Source organism: Limulus polyphemus, unplaced genomic scaffold (genome assembly GCF_000517525.1).
Source record: "Limulus polyphemus unplaced genomic scaffold, Limulus_polyphemus-2.1.2 Scaffold1511, whole genome shotgun sequence".
Lineage (NCBI taxonomy): Eukaryota > Metazoa > Arthropoda > Merostomata > Xiphosura > Limulidae > Limulus > Limulus polyphemus.
In genome coordinates, this window is record NW_013667121.1 from 77,422 (window position 1) to 97,151 (window position 19,730).

At 33.9% G+C, this 19,730-nt stretch overlaps 1 protein-coding gene across 1 annotated transcript in view; it reads left to right on the top strand.

The window, feature by feature from the left end:
- Nucleotides 1-19,730, top strand: part of LOC106463895 — a 30,725-nt gene that overhangs the window by 6,563 nt on the left and 4,432 nt on the right. The window contains exons 4-8 of the mRNA XM_013923974.2: nucleotides 708-825; nucleotides 3,365-3,423; nucleotides 3,996-4,112; nucleotides 5,540-5,617; nucleotides 16,092-16,170. Of these exons, the coding sequence (XP_013779428.1) occupies nucleotides 708-825; nucleotides 3,365-3,423; nucleotides 3,996-4,112; nucleotides 5,540-5,617; nucleotides 16,092-16,170 (451 nt within the window). The remainder of the gene's footprint in view (nucleotides 1-707; nucleotides 826-3,364; nucleotides 3,424-3,995; nucleotides 4,113-5,539; nucleotides 5,618-16,091; nucleotides 16,171-19,730) is intronic.

Genomic DNA, 19,730 nt, shown 5'->3' on the forward strand with positions numbered 1-19,730 from the left:
TAATAGTATGGCTGACGAATACCTTGGCATGCGTGTGGACGAGTCAGTCAAACCATCAACTCTGTAGCTAATAGCAAAACTAAGAGGATTTGAAGGTATATATATATATATATATTTATAGAAATATTGATTACAAGCCAAAAGACATAATTATGTCTATACGGGTCACTAGTCAGGCCTTAGCTGATATATTGTGTGCAGTTATATGAAAAAGGATATTGAATTACTAGAAAGGGCTTTATTCTGAAGGCAACAGAATGAGATGACACAAGCTTAAGCATGTGAACTAGGTTCCAGTTAAGACAGTTTTATTTTTCTAACAGAATGATTACTGTTTGGTATAAGTTGCTGTTGGCAGTTGTGGACACTAGCACTATAAAACAGTTAAACTGGGAAACATATGATTATTGAAGAATAAAGGGTGGCTTTAAATATCTGTAGGGTTATGTTATAATACTATCTATACTACTTAAATCACACTCAAGTGAACTCAGCAGTTTTGTTAACCCACTAGCATGTGGGAAACCTGGTCACATGATGTTTTACGGAACATCGCTGTTGTTATAGTATAAATACCACAGTATCATAGCATTTTCAGCTGAGGTCAAACTTGTTTGTTTGTTATTAAGAAAAGGTCGATTTCACACAGTCTACTTACATTTATCAGTTATATATATATATCTGTACATCATTAATTTTTATTTCAGGCTAGAATGGTCATTGGTGTGGTTTTAGGAATGATTAGTATATATATAGCTATGAAGGTTACCACTAGGAACAGGTGGACAGAATTCACAATAATCGGAGCTTCAGATGGACTATTAGGTAAATTTGTTGATTTTCTGCTTTTTTGATAACTAAGTTTTTTAACTATGTTTATCATATCATCATTAGTGAATGGTATCTCTAGTGTAACTTTTTTATAATTGTTTTGTATTGTTATTCGGTCTAGAGAGGGGGGTAGTGCTCTAATCAAGTGTGTGTGTTAATATACAAAATTCATCTTTCTTGTATTGAAAATATATGTAGGTATGATTAGGATTCAATAGCTGTTACTGTCATTAGAGATGTATTTCATTGTAATTACCTGAAACAATGGGAACACCGTGTGAAACAAAATAAGGTTATTGCAGTGGCAGTTGTTTGAATTAGGTAATATACTGTTAGTTCTTAAACCTATTTTGGAAACATAGTAATAGAAATAGGAAAACCAGTTGTTTTACTATTATCCTTTGCAACAACTTACAAATTGGAAGATGATAAACATTTCCAATTACCATTTGATGTTTCACGGTCACCAAAATAAGTAAAATGGAACTATTGTTACATTTATGTGATGCAAAATAAAGGATGTATTTCTTTCAACTCAATTGGCAAGAAAAGTTCTAAAACTATAGTCAAAAAAGAAGTGGGGATAGAGCCAACAATAGTCAGCTGTGTGAGGATGTTATAATTTGTAATTTAGCATGGAATTTCTTTGCTCAATTTCTTTGTAGCTTTTTTCTTCCTGTAATGTTAGTAGTTTGGTTCTTCATCTTCTTTATGAGACTTCTTATTGGCTGCTCAATCTCTTTGTAGCTTTCTTCTTCCTGTAATGTTAGTAGTTTGGTTCTTCATCTTTTTTATAAGACTTCTTATTGGCTGCTCAATCTCTTTGTAGCTCTCATCTTCCTGTAATGTTAGTAGTTTGGTTCTTCATCTTCTTTAGGAGACTTCTTATTGGCTGCTCAATCTCTTTGTAGCTTTCTTCTCCCTTTAACCTTATTGCTCCATGCACCCTTTACTGTAGGTTACAGATATTGTCCCATTCTTATGGTTTAGCTGAGGCAATGCCACAACCCCTTAATGCAGGGTTCAGTTTGTTGTACTTTTTGCTCCTAAGGTGGTTTTGACAGTTTGTCCGGTATCAGCTGAAAGCTAACTTCCTCTTTGTAATTCCAGTTGCTTGATGTATAACAATGTTTACTTACAGTTGGGGTTGTTGAGTATATATAGCATGGTTTACATGCCCTAGTCACTATGTTTATGTTACAATGCAACTTTTTTGATCCTCAACCTCCTAATGCCGAGGACACGTTATGGAACCTCGTTTGTCTGGTTGAGGTTGTGTATGTATGTAGCTAATTGTGTTTACATTTGACTATGGATTGCATCTCTAAGAACCAACTGCATTTTTGCACATCCTCCTAATGCTGAGAATGAGTGATGGAACCTCATCTGTTCGATTACGTTGTGTATGTACATAGCTAATTCTGTTTATATTTTCCTACAGATTGCACCTCTCAGAATTAATTGCATTTATGCACATCCTTTTTTTTTCCTGCCGGTATCAGATTCATTTCCTACCTCAAGGGTGAAGATCATACCTTTTCTAGAAGTAGTGCAGTACCCCACAAGTGTGCTTGCTTTTTATCTCAGAGCATACCCGTTCATTCTGGGCAGTCGCTTTCTGCTTGGTTTCTATGTTGTGCACCTAAACCAGCCCCTCCACCATTTCAATGTGGGATTCTAGCTTAGTGCGAGAAGAGGTAAGACTGTATCCGAAGTTAACATTTTTCTTACACTGAAAATGTATTTCTGATAGATACTTACCTCCTTTCACACACTTCCCACCCTTCCTCCCCACAGCTGGTGTTCTTCTTTTAGAGCCTGTCAATACTCAAAAGTGAGGATTGATCAGGAATTGCAGAGGGAGCTAGCTATGCCAATATAGATGGCACAATACTATTGGTGGAGAGTAGTCACATGATATGTACATATTCAGAAATGGTGTAAAATGTATGGGGTTTATAAGCTGGTGTGCTGATCGTGAAAAGTTTTTAGCAATGTCTAGAGGGCAGAAATGCTTAGTGTGAGTGAAGATAAGTGCTTATCGGATATACATTTTCATCAGTGTAAGAAACATTTTAATGCCTAGCTTTTTAATCTTCTTAATAAAATGTTTTGGCAGCTGCTTCTTTATGTATGATGTTCTTCTTTTTCCTTTTTCAATATCTGTGATTCCTTCTTGGATCATAATCATGTTTATAAAACCTTCTATGTCTTTTATTCTCTGTACATGGCTTGATTAATTTTTTAAACATTATGATATCATCTTTGTTTCAAGTTTCTTTATAAGGCCATCTTGTGATTACTTCTTCTAGTCTTTTATTATAAGACTTTTTCTATTGGTTCTTCAAACTCTGTGGAGTTTTGATTAGTTCTTCAACTATTATGATATCTTGTGATTGGTCCATGTTTACTTCTTTTATGTTTCAGTATCATATATTTTCTGGTTCTATGTACTTTAACCAATCATATTACTATTGTTTAACTTCACACAAAATAGGTGTGCAGTTTCTATTAATTTTTTTTTTTTTTCTAGAAATGTATAAGAAACTATGTTATTTTCTGATGCTATTAAAGCTGGACTTTGAAGCAGGAGTAAGTTGTTACATAATTCAAAATTAGCAATTAATAGCTTACTTTTGTAGAAGTTAAATATTATAATGAGAAGAAAAGTAAGTTTAGTAAGTTTTAAACAAGACCTGTATATTCTTTGAGAACCAGTGTAATTTTTTGTACTTAAATGTACCGAATAAGCATATGTGCAGGGGCATATTAACTAATAAGCTTTCAAGGCTTGGGCCTAAAGTGCCAATTAACTTTAATATGTCCATATGTGTAGATTTACTTTTATTAAATTAAATATGTTTTATCCTTTCATGAAACTAGCTCTTCAGATTTGTTTTACTTACTAGAGGCCTGTACTGTGGGAGCAAGTGTTATAAGATATTATGCCCTGTACTATGGCAGTTAGAAGTGAAGTATTGAAATCAGTAGTGGGTTACAATACAATTGGAAATAGCTACAAGTACTGTTATTACCACACTTATGATTCTGCAGTGTTGTTTTAATGGTTGTACATGCCACACACACACATTTAAATACATCATTCATTATAGACCATTTCTGAAAAGTGTACATTTGGTGATGAATTGATTTTATTTGTTTAGATTCTCCTTGGAATTTTCAGTTTGACAGAAGCCCTGGAAAATAAATTACATAATATTCTTCTCCTCACTGGGATCTTAGTTTATTCACTGGCCATATGTATCATTGGTAGTATTGCTGTAAGTATACAAATTCCTAAGATGAAACTTCTACATAGGGTTGGTTGAGTACATTGTATTAAAATGATTTTGAATATGCAGATCTGTAAGTGACATGATAACCACAGATGATATATAGTCACAGTGGAGCAGATTGTATCAGAACTACATTTTGAACTTGTTTGGCATTTCATAGGTAGTGTGATGCTACCAAGTAATGGTTGCATTTGTAAAGGATGTGTAACAGCCCTTTCCATTGCAAAATATTCCTACACTCAAATCATAAAGATATGTTCATGTCAAGGATTTAGAACTTCCAAGATGGTATGTCTCTTGTACTTAATGCCACTGGAAAATAAAGAAATGTGAATCACCAGAGCAGTATAGAAATAGATCGGAAACCAGTTGTTCCCAAGCCATGGTAGCATCTTGCACCAGATGAGAATCCTGAAACACAAAGGTCAGTGGTAAAAGCTGTACACATGCCCCAGGGAATAGTATGTAACATAATCAAGAAGGATCTCTGTCTGAAAAAATGACACAAGGCACCTTCAAGATTCATTGTTCAACTGTTGCATATTTCAAGCAGCTGAAGATTGGAATGTATGTTCATACTATTCCATATGAAGACATACTAGTGAAGTTGCTAGATGCAGCACCTATGGATTCCTGTGATTGGACTGTTGTATAGTAGAGGTGTTATGGAAACCATGAAGGGAGGATTGGTGTGCTTTGAACATGACAACTTTATGTCAGACCCTTTTTGCAATGGAATCTTTGCTGCCGGGCTTTTGTCAAGATGTCTGCATAGTATGGCCAGATGTGGTAACATGAACTAAAGCCTTGGTGAAGCTCTAAAATAATTTTAATATAATGTACTCAACCTTTTTATTTATGTTATTATGTTACGATTATATACATTATATTTTATGGTTGCAGGTATTATATATATAATAAAATGTATAAACTTTATGCTTTAATAGGTTAATGTTAACCATCAAGCAGAATACATGGGTTCAAATATTAGTCTGGTTATTGCCTCATAACTCACAACTGCATATCTTTGGTAGTTCATGAGGTTATTTGTTACATGTTAAAGTTTCTTCTGAGATATCATTATCTGATTATGTCAAGATATTTATATAATCATTTTAAATAATGCAACCACATTGGCTTTTTAATCTTCAGTGATAGTAAGTGCTTAAATTGTTTTGTACTTCTCACAGCTGGGGTACGACATGTGGAAAGTGTTTTTCTAGATGGTCATGATGTCCCAAGTTGATCTTGTAATGGTTCAACTCAAGTATCTTTAATTTGTGTACTTAAAACCATTTCACAAAAGACCAAATTTTTTTATTCTTAAGCTTGTTTAAAAGTAGTAGTTTACTTTTTTGTTAGGCAAATTTTGTAAAAATTGATATTAAAGATTTTTATTTTCTTATTCAAAGGTTAAGAAGGAGTTAAAGGCTCTGGTTTTCCTTTTTATTGTACTGAGTTTTGTTCTTCCTGTCTGGGTTCCTTTTCAGGTAAGTCAATTTTGTTTTTCTGAAAACTTGTTCTCTTTACCTTAGTGTTATTATTTATCTTACTGAAAATTTTAACCGATGATGAGTTAGAGTTCAGTATCGGTTTCTTAGTCACCAGAGTTTATTTTATTCTAACATTTTATCTGTTGTTGGAACTAGATATTAGGGAAACATTCTTTTCGTCATCAGTTCCATGACTTTCCTAATCTAGATGCTTGAAAATGTTTGAAGAATTGCTAGCACTAAACTTAGTTGTTGTTTTATATGCTGCACCAAATGATGCATGGTTGAGCCCACATTATCGCTTCTGCATCAAGAACAAACATGTTGATAATCAACGTAGGAGTGTTGAAGTTTATTAATTCTATTATTTATCTTGAAAAAATTTTCAATTTTGATTTGAAGGCTATACACACTTAAATTTGTGGATAGTTTGATTTGAAGATATATTTCATTTTATTTCTCAGAACATAACTGGTTTTACCCATAAATGGAAGACTGAAATAAAATGGAAATTTGGATAAATCAAAACCCACTTTTTGACAGGTGTACACTCCATTTTAAAAATATTCTAAACTATTGTCAAGTAATGAAAAATAAAAACAATTTTTTAACAAAACATTTTCCATACCTTCTATTTCTTTGAAAATAATGATAGTCACTGGCAATACGATAAGCACTATAAAATAAGTACTTATCAAATTATCTTTATATATATAACAACTGTAAAACTGTCAACATGACTTTACAATCCTGTATTCTTTGGTTTATGATACATTCTTATTTCTAGGTCTAGAAATGACAAATTTAAATAATTTTCTTCATCAACTGTAAACTTAATATGGAATCTTTTTTCAGTCATCATTGTAAAAATAGTTAATAGGGTGTGATAGTCTTCACAAAATTATTAAAGTGTTATATATATACACACACAAACACACACACATATATATATATATATAAAACATGTAGCTGGTGTGGAGAATGAACTAATGTATGCTATTTAACAAAATAATGTTATACTGTTTTTCCTTAATTTTGTATTTATGTTTAAAGTATGTAACATAAATTATTCCTCCATTATGGATTTCCTAAGGAAGAGATATAATAATTATAGTTTATAAACTGGGAAAAAGCCTATGTTAAGATACAAAAGAATAGGTTACATCCTGAGTTTCTAAATGAATATATAGGATTGAAACTGACACAAAAGTTTCTTCTATTTACTTAACAGTAAATATAATTATTGTAAAGTGTTGCAGAAACTTCTGAATAATGAAGTAAAAATAGACAAAAAGAAGTTTTAGTTTCCTCCGAAGAAAATTGCATATTTTAATATTGTGATTGTACTTTTCTCACTGTAAAATGTATAAAAAACAACAATTAATAAGGAACATTAACATTTTCTTATACTGAAAATGTGTCTCTGATAGGTACTTACCTCCTCTCACCCCAAGCTGATCTCAATCTTGATTTACCCTTTCAGCATTGCTATGATATTTTTTTGCCCAGCACACCAATCTTTTATAACCCATTAGTTTCATGCCCTTTCAGAACATATGCTGATCATGTGACTACCTTCCATCAATCCTACTGTGCCATCTCTACTAGCATAGCTAGCTCCCTCTACTATTCTAGCACAGTCTCACTTTCAAGAATTGCCATTTAAAAACAAGAAACACTGGCAAATCAGTAGGAAGGAAGAGTGGGAGGTGAGTGAAAGAAGGTAAGTACCTATCAGAAATACATTTTCAGTATAAGAAAAATGTTAACTTCCAAAATCAAGGCTAGGATTCCACATTGCAAAGGTGGAGGGGCTGGTGAAGGTGCAACAAAACAAAATCAAGCAGAAAGCGAATGCACTGAAAGAATAGGTGAGCAAGAATATGAATAAAAGTCACACCTGTGGGGTGTAGCATTACTTCTGAAACTGGTATGCTCTTTGCCCAACAAAAGAACACAGTAACACAAAAAAGGGCAGAACTGAATAGGCTGGCACCTATTTACACTCAGGAAAAAGACACACACAGCACTGAATTAGTATAGAAGTGCTGGAGAACCTGAAGCATTATGACGTTTAAAAACATGAAAAAGTTTGTGTGGAAACAATAATGAGCAGTCCATCCAGGCAAAACCATCCAGTGGAAATGCTTTGTATAAGATTTGTAATCAACAAGCGCCTTGGATATAAAATATTATGGCCAAGTGCAGTCTGACCAGGCAGAAAATATCAAGGAGAAACACCCTGGATTACAATTGATTATGTCAAGTGCAGTCCATCCAAGCAGAAAACATTAGTGGAAGTGCCTTGCTTAAAAATTTTGTGATCAACAAGTGTGATCAGCCCAGGCAAAAACATCCAGGGGAAGTGCCTTGGATCCTGATTTGTTTGTTATAGTATACTCATTGTTCAGTATCGCAATGAGTATAATGGCAATAGCCCACTCAAGAGGAAACCTCTGCAGTACACCACTCCAGCAACTGGGAACTGGAGATGGCAAGGTCTCCCATACTCCACTAAAAGAGAAGAGGTGGGGGGATGCATGTTGGGGAGTCCGGAGGAACAACACACTAGAAGCAATGCAATGGGTGTCTGTGATTCCCTATTTTGAAAAGCAGAAAGGGATGGGCAAAAATCGCTATTTGCTTTACTCATGAAGTCCATGAGTGATGGATCTGGTATATATATATATATATATATATGAGACAGCGAAAAAAAACATATATATACCACCAGAAAAGTGTCTGGTGGTCTTGCAGAAACAACCCATCTCAATGGAGAGTATTAGATAATGATACAGAGTTAATACACACATAATATTAAGCATATCTGACCAGGCAACACCCACCACCAGGTGAGATCATGAAATATGATATACATCAACTAAAGGAAATATGGAATAAAAAAATATGTCAACTTACACCAGTCAAAGGTGAACAGACATGTATAGAATCACCACAGGAGGAAGAAAATAACCGACCGAGGAAGACACAGCTAGGTCGTGCTAATAATGTGTGACAAATTTATTGGTAGTTGTCCACAAACTTGCCTGAACGATCTCCTCCAATGGTCGGCAGACTTGAGCAGCAAAAAACATAGTTAGATGATGAACTTGGTGCAAAGAAACATCACACAGACAAAGACGCCCCCTGGAATATGCCAGTTGTATGAGTTGAGGAATCCAACCAGTGAGGGCAATAGGCGACAGATCACAGGAAACAGAAGAATTTCAGGGAACAACTAGATGGGAATGAGAGCCATGAAAGGAGGTTGTACGAGCCACATAACTTTGCAGGGAACAAACTGGACAAAGAAGATGAACCAGATCCAAATAGCAGTACAGGTAGAAAATGGAAGGTAAGAAAATAGGAGGAAAGGCTAAAACAACAGCCCCAGGCAGAAGAAGTCTTGGAAAGGAAAACTCAATCTGGAGAGAGGATAACATACATGGAATGGTAAAGGATGTGGAAAACATAAATGGCAGAAATATTGGAACAACAGCAACCACATGCCAGGAGAAGGAGGAAATAGATCTAAAGGGAAAGATGGTACAAGGAACAGGTTGTAATGGGTATAAAGGGAGAAACGAACAGATCTCAATCTGGCAGAAAAAAGGGATGTGGCAGATGGATCAGACAAAAGGAACAGAAAGGAAGGGAAAAACAGGGAGGAGAATTCGGAAATGAGAGAAACGGAAGGTGTTTGACAGGGCAGCCTTATAATGTGCAACAGTTGACACAGACAAGTCCCGATCAAACAACCAGGTGAGGAACTGGGACAGATGAGGAACAGAAGGATAGGATGGGGGGGAAGCCACAATAAATGGACCAAAGACCAAAGGAAGACCAAAGCCTTTGGAACACAGACAAGGAGGAAGGTCAAATGTTACAAAAAAGGAAAGACATTACATGAGGGGTGAGCCCCTAAACTGAGGTTAGGGATTGGACAGAAAAAACCATGTGTGAAATTGGAGTTAGGTGACATCAGAGTAAACAAAGTCCAATCAGGGTAGTCAAATGAGAGACTGTCACTCCAGCAAGGGCCAGAGCAGAGGGAACCATTTCTGAGCAGGCCAAAATGGAGCAACAAGCAGGAAACAACAAGAAGTGGTCTGGATAAGGGAAAAGACACTGGAATGTAGTCTGATTGGAGGGTAGGTATATAAGGAAAGACCCCTCCAAGCCAGACTGAATGCACCTACTCCAAGGACAGTAAGGTGTGGAACCAAAGACCAAAAGAAAGGAATTTTACCATTCCAGTCAGTAGCAAACACATGTATATAGTTTCCCAGTTGAGAGAAATATCAATGTAAGAAGGGACCAATTGAAGGGGAGAATCTGGTTGGTTTGAGATAAGTGATCGGCCACCAGATACATATCACTGGGAATGTGACACACCAAGATCGCCATTTAGAGTTCATGGGCCCACTAAAGAAGGTACAGAGTCTGGATTAGTTTCCCCCATGTTTAGTGATATAACTGACAACAGTGGAATAGACAGAGAAAACCATAACCACCCACCCCTCAGGAGAGGGATGAAATGATACAGAGCCCAACAACTGCCAAAAGTTCCAGGATATTGAAAATGGAGAATAGCCTCTACGAATGACCATTGATGGAGACAGGTTTATGACAGGTCTCCAAATTCCTGTATTTTGAGGGACAACAATTAAGATGGGAGTAAAACTCCGGGCAAGTGGGTACTATCTGATCAACAGCCCCTTTGTGTTGTAAGTCTTGAATAGACCAGGCAAGATGACTGGAAGAGGTATGATTCTGAGAAGGAGGGAAGTGGATTGGGGGGAGGGTCAGAAAACTCAAGACAAAACCTTCAGTTAGAACCCATAAAATCCACAAAACTGTCGTGAAGTTTAAACAAAAAGACACAAACTAAACACACATAGAGAAAGCACTCCTTACAAATGACAACAAAAACCTAGAAATTAGTAGAGTCTAGAAAGAACATAAAAAAAACCTGTAAAACTATGAAACTGGACCTAAACATAAAACAATAGGCAACAGCTAAAGTACAAAACCACTAAAGGAACTTAGAAAATAAAAAGACACAAGTATTGAACTTATAAGTCCACTCAAAGAACTAAGAAGACAAAGGACATGAAAGTAAAACCTACCCTGAAGAACATGAGAAGAAAAAGGACATGAAAGTAAAACCTACCCTGAAGAACATGAGAAGAAAAAGGACATGAAAGTAAAACCTACCCTGAAGAACTAAGAAGACAAAGGACATGAAAGTAAAACCTACCCTGAAGAACATGAGAAGAAAAAGGCAACCAGTTAACAATAACAAATTCTTTGTCATGTTAACACAAATCCAATCACCAATTAGATGGAACAAGTAGTAAAGAAAAAGCAATGCAAATTGAAACTAAAGTAACTGAGATGGCAAAAGAAGTATAAAAATCTAACTTATCAAATATTGAATGGAGAAGACATGAAAGACCTAAATTATAGCATGAGAAAATTAGGACAATCCATGCAAGCTAACATGCACTTGCTCAACATGGGTATATCTACTGGGAGTGAGGAATACACATTCAAAAACTTACCACAGATCTCCTGGGAAGAACAATACCTAACCCATGAGATTACATGGAAATAGGTGGAAGGTACTGTAGAAAGAAATTTCCACTCAACAGTTAGAACCTTCCTCACAAAAAAAATTGTAAAGTGTAAGGAAGAGATTATTGGCCAAACGTAAGACATGAACTCCCTGCAAACGAAAGTCTGTGCTTCCCCAGCAGACATCGTCAACCCTGAGAACTGGGGACTGTCAGAATCATTGTCCACTATGGCAGGAAATTCATCAACCACCATATTAAATCTGGAATTCATGTGAACAAATTAGAATTCAGGAAACAGATATATTTCTAAGACAAAGGAGTAGAAACAATGGAAATCAAACACAAGAAGTTGAAACTGATATAACTTAGTGATCAAGCACAATCAAATATTTGTAGTCACATGGAAAGCAAGTTAAAACACACACCTATACAATAAAATGCCAACTGACAAAGTGAGGATTGTTTTAGAGTAGTAGAGGGAGCTAGCAGTGCTAGTAGAGATGATGCAGTAGGTTTGGTGGAGGGTAGTAACATGATCAGAATGTTCTGAAATGGCACGACACTGATGGGGTACGAAAAACTGGTTTGGTGAACAAAAAAAAGTTTTAGCAATGTGTAGAGGGCGGATCAAGATCGAGATAGCCTTGAGGTGAGAGGGGGAGGTAAGACCGTTTCGGAATAAGACAACTTAGATTAAATCATTTAAAAATATTGAATAACTTAAAAAGAAGAGAATGTATTATTAGAACATTTATTAATGGTCAAGATAAAGTCGTACATAATTTATCTCAGTGTATGTTTATGGATATCAGAAAGCAAATATTATCTAGAGGATTGATATTTTCAATATCTATCGCCATAATTATTATAATTATTTTTTATGTTTTGAAAAACTGATAAGGAAATGAAAGGATTGTCCTGTTTATAGAAAAAAGTGATAGAAATCTTAATACCATTGTAACAAAAGTTTCAGGGGTGGTCTTCACTTATCTATATTAGTATAAAAGAAAATGAAATATATATAAAGAACTAACAATTTAAGTAAAGACAATAAGTATTGTTAAACCAGACAAAGCAACTGGTATAGTTGTTTTTGATAGAGATGAGTAAATAAGTGAAGTATGCATAGTAATATGATAGGGATGAGTAAGTAAAGTATTCACAGTAATATGATAGAGATGAGTAAGTAAGTGAAGTATGCACAGTAATATGATAGAGATGAGTAAGTAAGTGAAGTATGCACAGTAATATGATAGAGATGAGTAAGTAAGTGAAGTATGCACAGTAATATGATAGAGATGAGTAAGTAAGTATAGTATTCACAGTAATATGATAAAGATGAGTAAGTAAGTGAAGTATGCACAGTAATATGATAGAGATGAGTAAGTAAGTATAGTATTCACAGTAATATGATAGAGATGAGTAAGTAAGTAAAGTATGCACAGTAATATGATAGAGATGAGTAAGTATAGTATTCACAGTAATATGATAGAGATGAGTAAGTAAGTAAAGTATTCACAGTAATATCTGAAGAAACTAAATTCAGAAAACTGTATTTTGATCCCACAAAAACAAATTAATTGTAAATTAATTGTCATTAGTGATAAACATATATAGAGAATGTAATGGTTGGTTCTTACTCTTGTTTTTTGTATGGTTACAAAAAGTGCATGGAAATAATTGTCCCATTAGGTCAATAGTTTTCAATATAAGTACAGAAAACCAGGAACTGGCAAGTATTTTAATTAATTTCATAAAACATATGAAGATGATAAACATATGATTAGAAATAGTTTTGAGATCACTGAAAAAACTAGCAGATTTAAGATTTGATGAGCAAGTTTTGTGTGAGTTTTGATATTGAGCCCTTTTACACTAACATTCCTTTCCAAGAGAAATTTAACAGTATTTGTGATCAAATAAGTAATATCACTATGGCCTCAAAATTAGTACTTAGTACTCTTTTTATGCTATGAAAAACAATGGTTGAATAATTGCCCAGAGAATTTTAAACCTATTAGATACCATAGGTATATGGATGATACTTTTGTAATCTTAAAGAAAAGGAACATGTAATTTTATTTTTAGAGTATCTAAATAGTTAACAAATAGTTTAGAGTTGAAGAAGAAAATAATTCAAATATGTCCTCTTTTTTTTTTTTAGATCTAGATATTAACAACTTTGGAAATCATTTAGAAATGGGAACATATCATAGATCAACATATACAAGGTTGTAAAGTTATGTTGATAGTTTTACACCTGTTAAATGTAAAGATAGTTTGTTAAGTATTTTACAGAGCTTATTATACTGCCAGTGACTTTCATAGATCAACATATACAAGGTTGTAAAGTTTTGTTGATAGTTTTACACCTGTTAAATGTAAGATAATTTTTTAGGTATTTTACAGAGCTTATTATACTGCCAGTGACTTTCATACATCAACATATACAAGGTTGCAAAGTTATGTTGATAGTTTTACACCTGTTAAATGTAAAGATAATTTTTTAGGTATTTTACAGAGCTTATCATACTTCCAGTGACTTTCATTATTTTTATAAAGAAATAGAAAGTGTTAAAAATGTGTTTTTAAAAAATGGTTTTCATCTTTCATTACTTGACAGGCCTGGTTGTGAGGAAGCTCAAATCACAATATGAGGGTGTTACAAGTTCAAATTCCCACCACCAAACATGCTTCACCTTTCAGCTATAGGGATGTTATAACGTGGTGGTCAATCCCACTATTCATTGGTAAAAGAGTGGCCCAAGGGTTGATGGTTGGTGGTATTGACTAGTTGCCTTCCCTCTAGTCTATCACTGCTAAATTAGGAATGGCTAGTGCAAAAAGCCCTCAAGTAGCTTTGTGCAAAATTCAAAACAAACAGTCATTAATTGACAGAAGTTTAGAATATTTCTTAAATGGAGCATACAACTGTCATAAAGTGAGTTTTGAGGTGCCCAAGCTGTCACTTTAAGTCAGTCTTCCACATATAGGTAAAAACAATTATATACTAAGAAATAAAACTCTATAAATTTCAGTATTATAGTTTTAAAATCAGAATTGAGAACTTTTTTTCAAGATAAAGGACAGAATTAATAAACTTCAATGATCTTACATTGTTTATGGATATGTTTGTTCTTGATATAGTCGAGAGTATGTGTGATCAACTACACATTTTTTAGGTAAGTATGTAAAAGAACATTTGAAGCCTAATGCTGTAATTCTTTAAACATCTTCCAACATCTAGACCAAGAACGTTATGGAACTGCTGATGGAGAGAGAGCTTTGCCCTAATATGTAGTTCCCACAATGAACAAAATGTCAGAATAAACTAAACTATGGGAATTCAGAAACTTAAACCAATATTGATATTGTCAGCAATAGAAATTCTTCTGAGGATGTAAATCATCTATGTTTCTTGAGAGATTTGAATATTTACATTTCAAAGTACAGTTTCACTTAACTGAGCAGCAATTCATTAATTTATGTTAATTTTTTAGCATTTGTGGAAGCTGTGAATATTTACAATTTGTACTTTGAGTGAGCAAAATGTATCAACAGACGTCAAAGATATTCTAAAAAAATACTTAAAACTATTGTAAAAATTAATACTGAAACTGTGGTAAATACAGACTTTTATTTCATCACTTCGCTATGAATCGTATTAGAAACAAATACTTGTATAACCTTTAAAATGTATTTCTAATATCTATCTAGATCAGTATGTTCCGGTAACCAAACAACCTCTTGCTTTTAATTTTCACTAAAATACAGGGGCTCGATTCCCCTAGAAATTGGGTTTTGATAGCTACAGTTGACCCAACATAGCCAATTGTGTAGTTTTGCACTAAAACTTTTACATGTCACAAAATTTTGGTTATAAAAGTGAAGAGGACATTTTTATTTTAATATTTTGTTTGAAATTGTTTAGGTATTTTTGTGTTGTGTATGTATATGCTTAAGGTATTGTATCCATTGTACTTATTTTTCAACCTTGATGAGAACATGGAGGAATCAAGTGTAAACTTAAACGTGTGTGTTTTTAGTCTTGACTGTCTTATAGGAGTTAATACCATTTGAAATTATAATGAATTCATTAGTTTTATCTTTCACAAAAGTGCAACAAACTCTGTGATGTTTTACTTCTTTAAATAACTGTAAGGCACCAAATTTGATTTTTATTTATTCTATTTGGGGGGAAGGGCTTAACATCCCATAAGCAGGTAAATATTAGTGAACTGTGTGGGGTCTAACTCCTTCAGAGATCAGCACTGGCTATGGTAAGTATAGCAACTCTATTAGTTAGCCAATCTAAAGTTAGTATTTGATTGGTTCTTAGACAGGTACAAGTCACTAACCTGCAGGAAAATGTTGAATGGCCTGTGAATGAATATTTCATTCTCAGGTGACCTTGATAAAAGGTTGAAAAGACATAAAGCCTTATCATCTTGTGTTTATAAAATATCCATCTGTAAAGAGTTTCTGTTGAATAAATGTTTCATAGTGATCTACTTAAAACTTGCGAGTTTTTATCTTTTAATACCAAGAAGTGACTTATATATATGTGTGTGTGTGTGTGTGTGTGTATAGCCATTTTTAGTATATCAGTACAAGTATTACTTTTATTTTTGCCAATACTCTTTCCTGTGTACCAGTACTCTGAAATACATGTCTGATACTCATTCAGCTATTTACCATTTGTTGAGTATAAGTGAGTGTTGTTGTTTTGCTGCATACTGAAAATAGCCTATACAGTTTATTTTGCATCTGACATGTTATTGTTTTTCTGGAGAGAACTCTTATACAGAAAGAAATATGTGAAAATAGAATATATATATATATTCTTCTTGTATTCTTTTTGATAAATACATTTTTTCTGATATTTCTTTCAGGTTATGTATTTTGAATGCCCACTCCAGAACAGTTGCTCTCATGAAGATATTGTTTTGGCTTACACAAGACTTGGAGCTGGTGAGTATAAAGAACAATATATCTGCAATGTTCCTTGCCATGTTTTTTGTATTTTTTTTATGGTTAAAATTGTTAAATGATAAGAGCTATTACACTTTTTAATTACTGCGGTGTGTGTTACATATTAGAATTATAAATTGTCTGAAATTGAGTTAATTGATAATTTAAATTTAGTATTTAAATATATGCCAACGTATTAGTCAATTTACGATATTTGCCAACAAGATTGATACACACCATCTTCGTTTTTAACACAAATACATTTTAATATGCACACAACAGTACAATTTACAATAACAATTATTACAAATAGTTATCACAAACTTACAAACAATATAAAATCTTCTTTCTGGTTTGAAACTCCCTTGATATCTTATCGAGGGTTTCCGATGAGCAAGTTAATTACGAGTTGATGTAAGTAAAATTTGCTGGGAAGCTAGCTAGCTTTGTCCTTGGCCACACACACTATTTTCCACCATTGAAGTTAGGTAATGTTTTCGTAAAATTACTAATGTCCGATGAGAATCCACTGAAGTTAAACGATTTGTAACGCTGGAAATTTATAAATATTCCTGGTCAAGTATCTTAAGTTTTCTGATTGATATGCATTATAAAAATCACAGTTATAGTTTTCGAAGTTTATAGCACACTGATAGACACACTACTTTTGGAGCATCACGTTGGTTGTATTTATAGGCATGGGAAGGTTTTCTAGAAAATTCAGATTACATAACAACACTGAGCTATATTTAAACGCTTACATATATATAGATATATTGTTGATTCCTACTTTCGAGAATCTTCTACAACTTTGAAGAGTAGGCGGGAGTTTTGCAATACATATCTAACAGTATAAGCTACACATGTTTTAAAATATAAACTTAATCTAAACAACGTTGATATTAAAATAAATATATAATAACAAATTCGTTACATGTGTATTTGAGTATAAAAAATGTATTGATTCTAGAAATTTTCACCAGTAAGTCTTAGTGCATACAATGTCAAATGCAAGCAATAGAATTGATTAGAATTTCCTATATAAACCAATTGAAGCTTTGTACTTTCAGTTGTGGTTCATGTTTTACTGGAATGCTCCTGAAGACACTGGATCTCTAGCTCAAGTCAATATGAAGCCCAATTACTTGGGTATCTGCTGATTGTAATAAGTAAGTTTTGAGAGCATCTTTCAGCTGTTGAATTTGTTTGGCGAGTTCATCTTTCAATGTATTGTTTGGAAGTATGATCAATTTTTATCATGAATGGTGTGAAGGGCTGTTCCAAACTCAGCTTCTAGTTTGTGACAAATGTGCTTTTTTATTGAATCTTTGATTTTCTAATTGATGTCATTGAATTCACCAGTCTTTTTATTAGATCTTACATTGGCAGATCTTCTGGATTTACAGAGAGGTCATTAAGTATAAAAGCAAAGAGGTCACTGAATGTTTTCTTATCCCATTTAGTGAATTGAACATCAGGATCTGACTTGTCTATAGTGTTTTCTGTGGAGAAATGTCCAATCTTCATATAAGAATGATAGCATGTTCTGTGGTAATGATCTTCAGTAGCAACCAGCTATCTTCCTGCGATGGGAAGTATTCATCTGTCTCCCTTCTCTAAAGCTCATATGCAGACTTTCTTGTCTACACCCAGTGTAGTGCATTTTACCAAATGTTCTCTAATTTTCTGTCCTTTTAGATATTTAGTTTTTTCACAAAAAATCCACACAGCATCATGCACAGTTGATCTATTTGGTGCATGTTGTCCATAACGTCTTGGGCCTTCCTTGTCTGTGTTAGTTTAAACAGTTCTTTCCCCCTTTAGAAGCTATCGAATCCAAGGTTTTCTTCAAAGTGAAAACTCAATGATATTGGAAACTTCTTCTTCTTTCACTGTTGATGCAGTTTCAAATAAAATGTCTAATTTCTGGTGCTCTATGTAGAGTATTCCATGAATTAATGTCCTGTAACATTGTCATCTGTGGTGTGAATAATGCATGTCATGCTCTTTTGACAGGTATATCAGTTATTTGTGATTCACACTCGGTGAGCTCCATATTGGCTTGAGCTAGAGATCCATCAGGCTCTGAAAATATAAGAAATATAGATTCTTATAAAACTAGAAGAAAAAATATAATTCAATTTGTAATTTTACATTTGCAAAAATATATTTCAAGTGATATTTGTTAACTTAAAACATTTCAGATATCATGATCATTTCATGATAATAACAGTTTGTGATCACAAAAAAACCAATATGCATGTAATCATCATTCAGCATGTTATGGGTTTCTATAATATAGACCATACGTCATCTTGGTGAGCAAAACTATTTAACAATTGAAAACTGGAGATTTGACAAATAGAGATTATATGCCAAAATTATTTTGAATGCCTCGCAAAAAGAAACTCAAACAAAAAAGTTGATCATTTTGAGATAACAAGGCTAACAATTCCCAGGTTATACCAAATATCAACATAAAACTTCCCAGTATTTTTGTCCATTATACAATTTGATTTAGTGCCAAGTTTGAAGTAAATCAGATGAAGGTAAGTACTAATACTTAGAGATGACATTTGCTTCAAAGAACCCCAAAATTAGCAAATCACAGAATATAGGGTATACATATAAAGGTGGTAAAAAAATATAAAAAGCTACTCTAGCCAGATGTCTATCATGCCCAAACAGTTCATATAGATATTAAGCTTTCAGAAAATAAGCATTAGTGATTGGCCATTTTCAGGCCCCAAGCTCTTGGACTATATGGTTATGTTAGTAGATACTCCTCGTAAGATATACTCTCAATGTGGTTGGTTGTTCAACCACATTTAACGTAACATAATATTTTGGGACAACAAGAGACCTATTGGTCCACCTAGGCTGTCCCATCCACTAAACTAAACTAAAACTATTTCATATATTTATCAAGCCCTTCCCTTAAGCTCATTTAAATTTCCAGCTCTACCACATCTGAAAGCAATCCATTTCAAAGGCCAACTACTTTGTTAGAAAAATAAAACTGTCTCAGCTTCAAAATGACTCCTACTCTGCCAAAATGTATACTTGTGTTATCTAGTCCTGCCATTATATTTGTGTCATCTAGTCCTGCCATTATATTTGTGTCATCTAGTCCTGCCATTATATTTGTGTCATCTAGTCCTGCCATTATATTTGTGTCATCTAGTCCTGCCATTATATTTGTGTCATCTAGTCTGCCATTATATTTGTGTCATCTAGTTCTGCCATTATATTTGTGTCATCTAGTCCTGCCATTATATTTGTGTCATCTAGTCCTGCCATTATATTTGTGTCATCTAGTCCTGCCGTTATATTTGTGTCATCTAGTCCTGCCGTTATATTTGTGTCATCTAGTCCTGCCGTTATATTTGTCATCTAGTCCTGCCGTTATATTTGTCATCTAGTCCTGCCGTTATATTTGTGTCATCTAGTCCTGCCGTTATATTTGTGTCATCTAGTCCTGCCATTATATTTGTGTCATCTAGTCCTGCCATTATATTTGTGTCATCTAGTCCTGCCATTATATTTGTGTCATCTAGTCC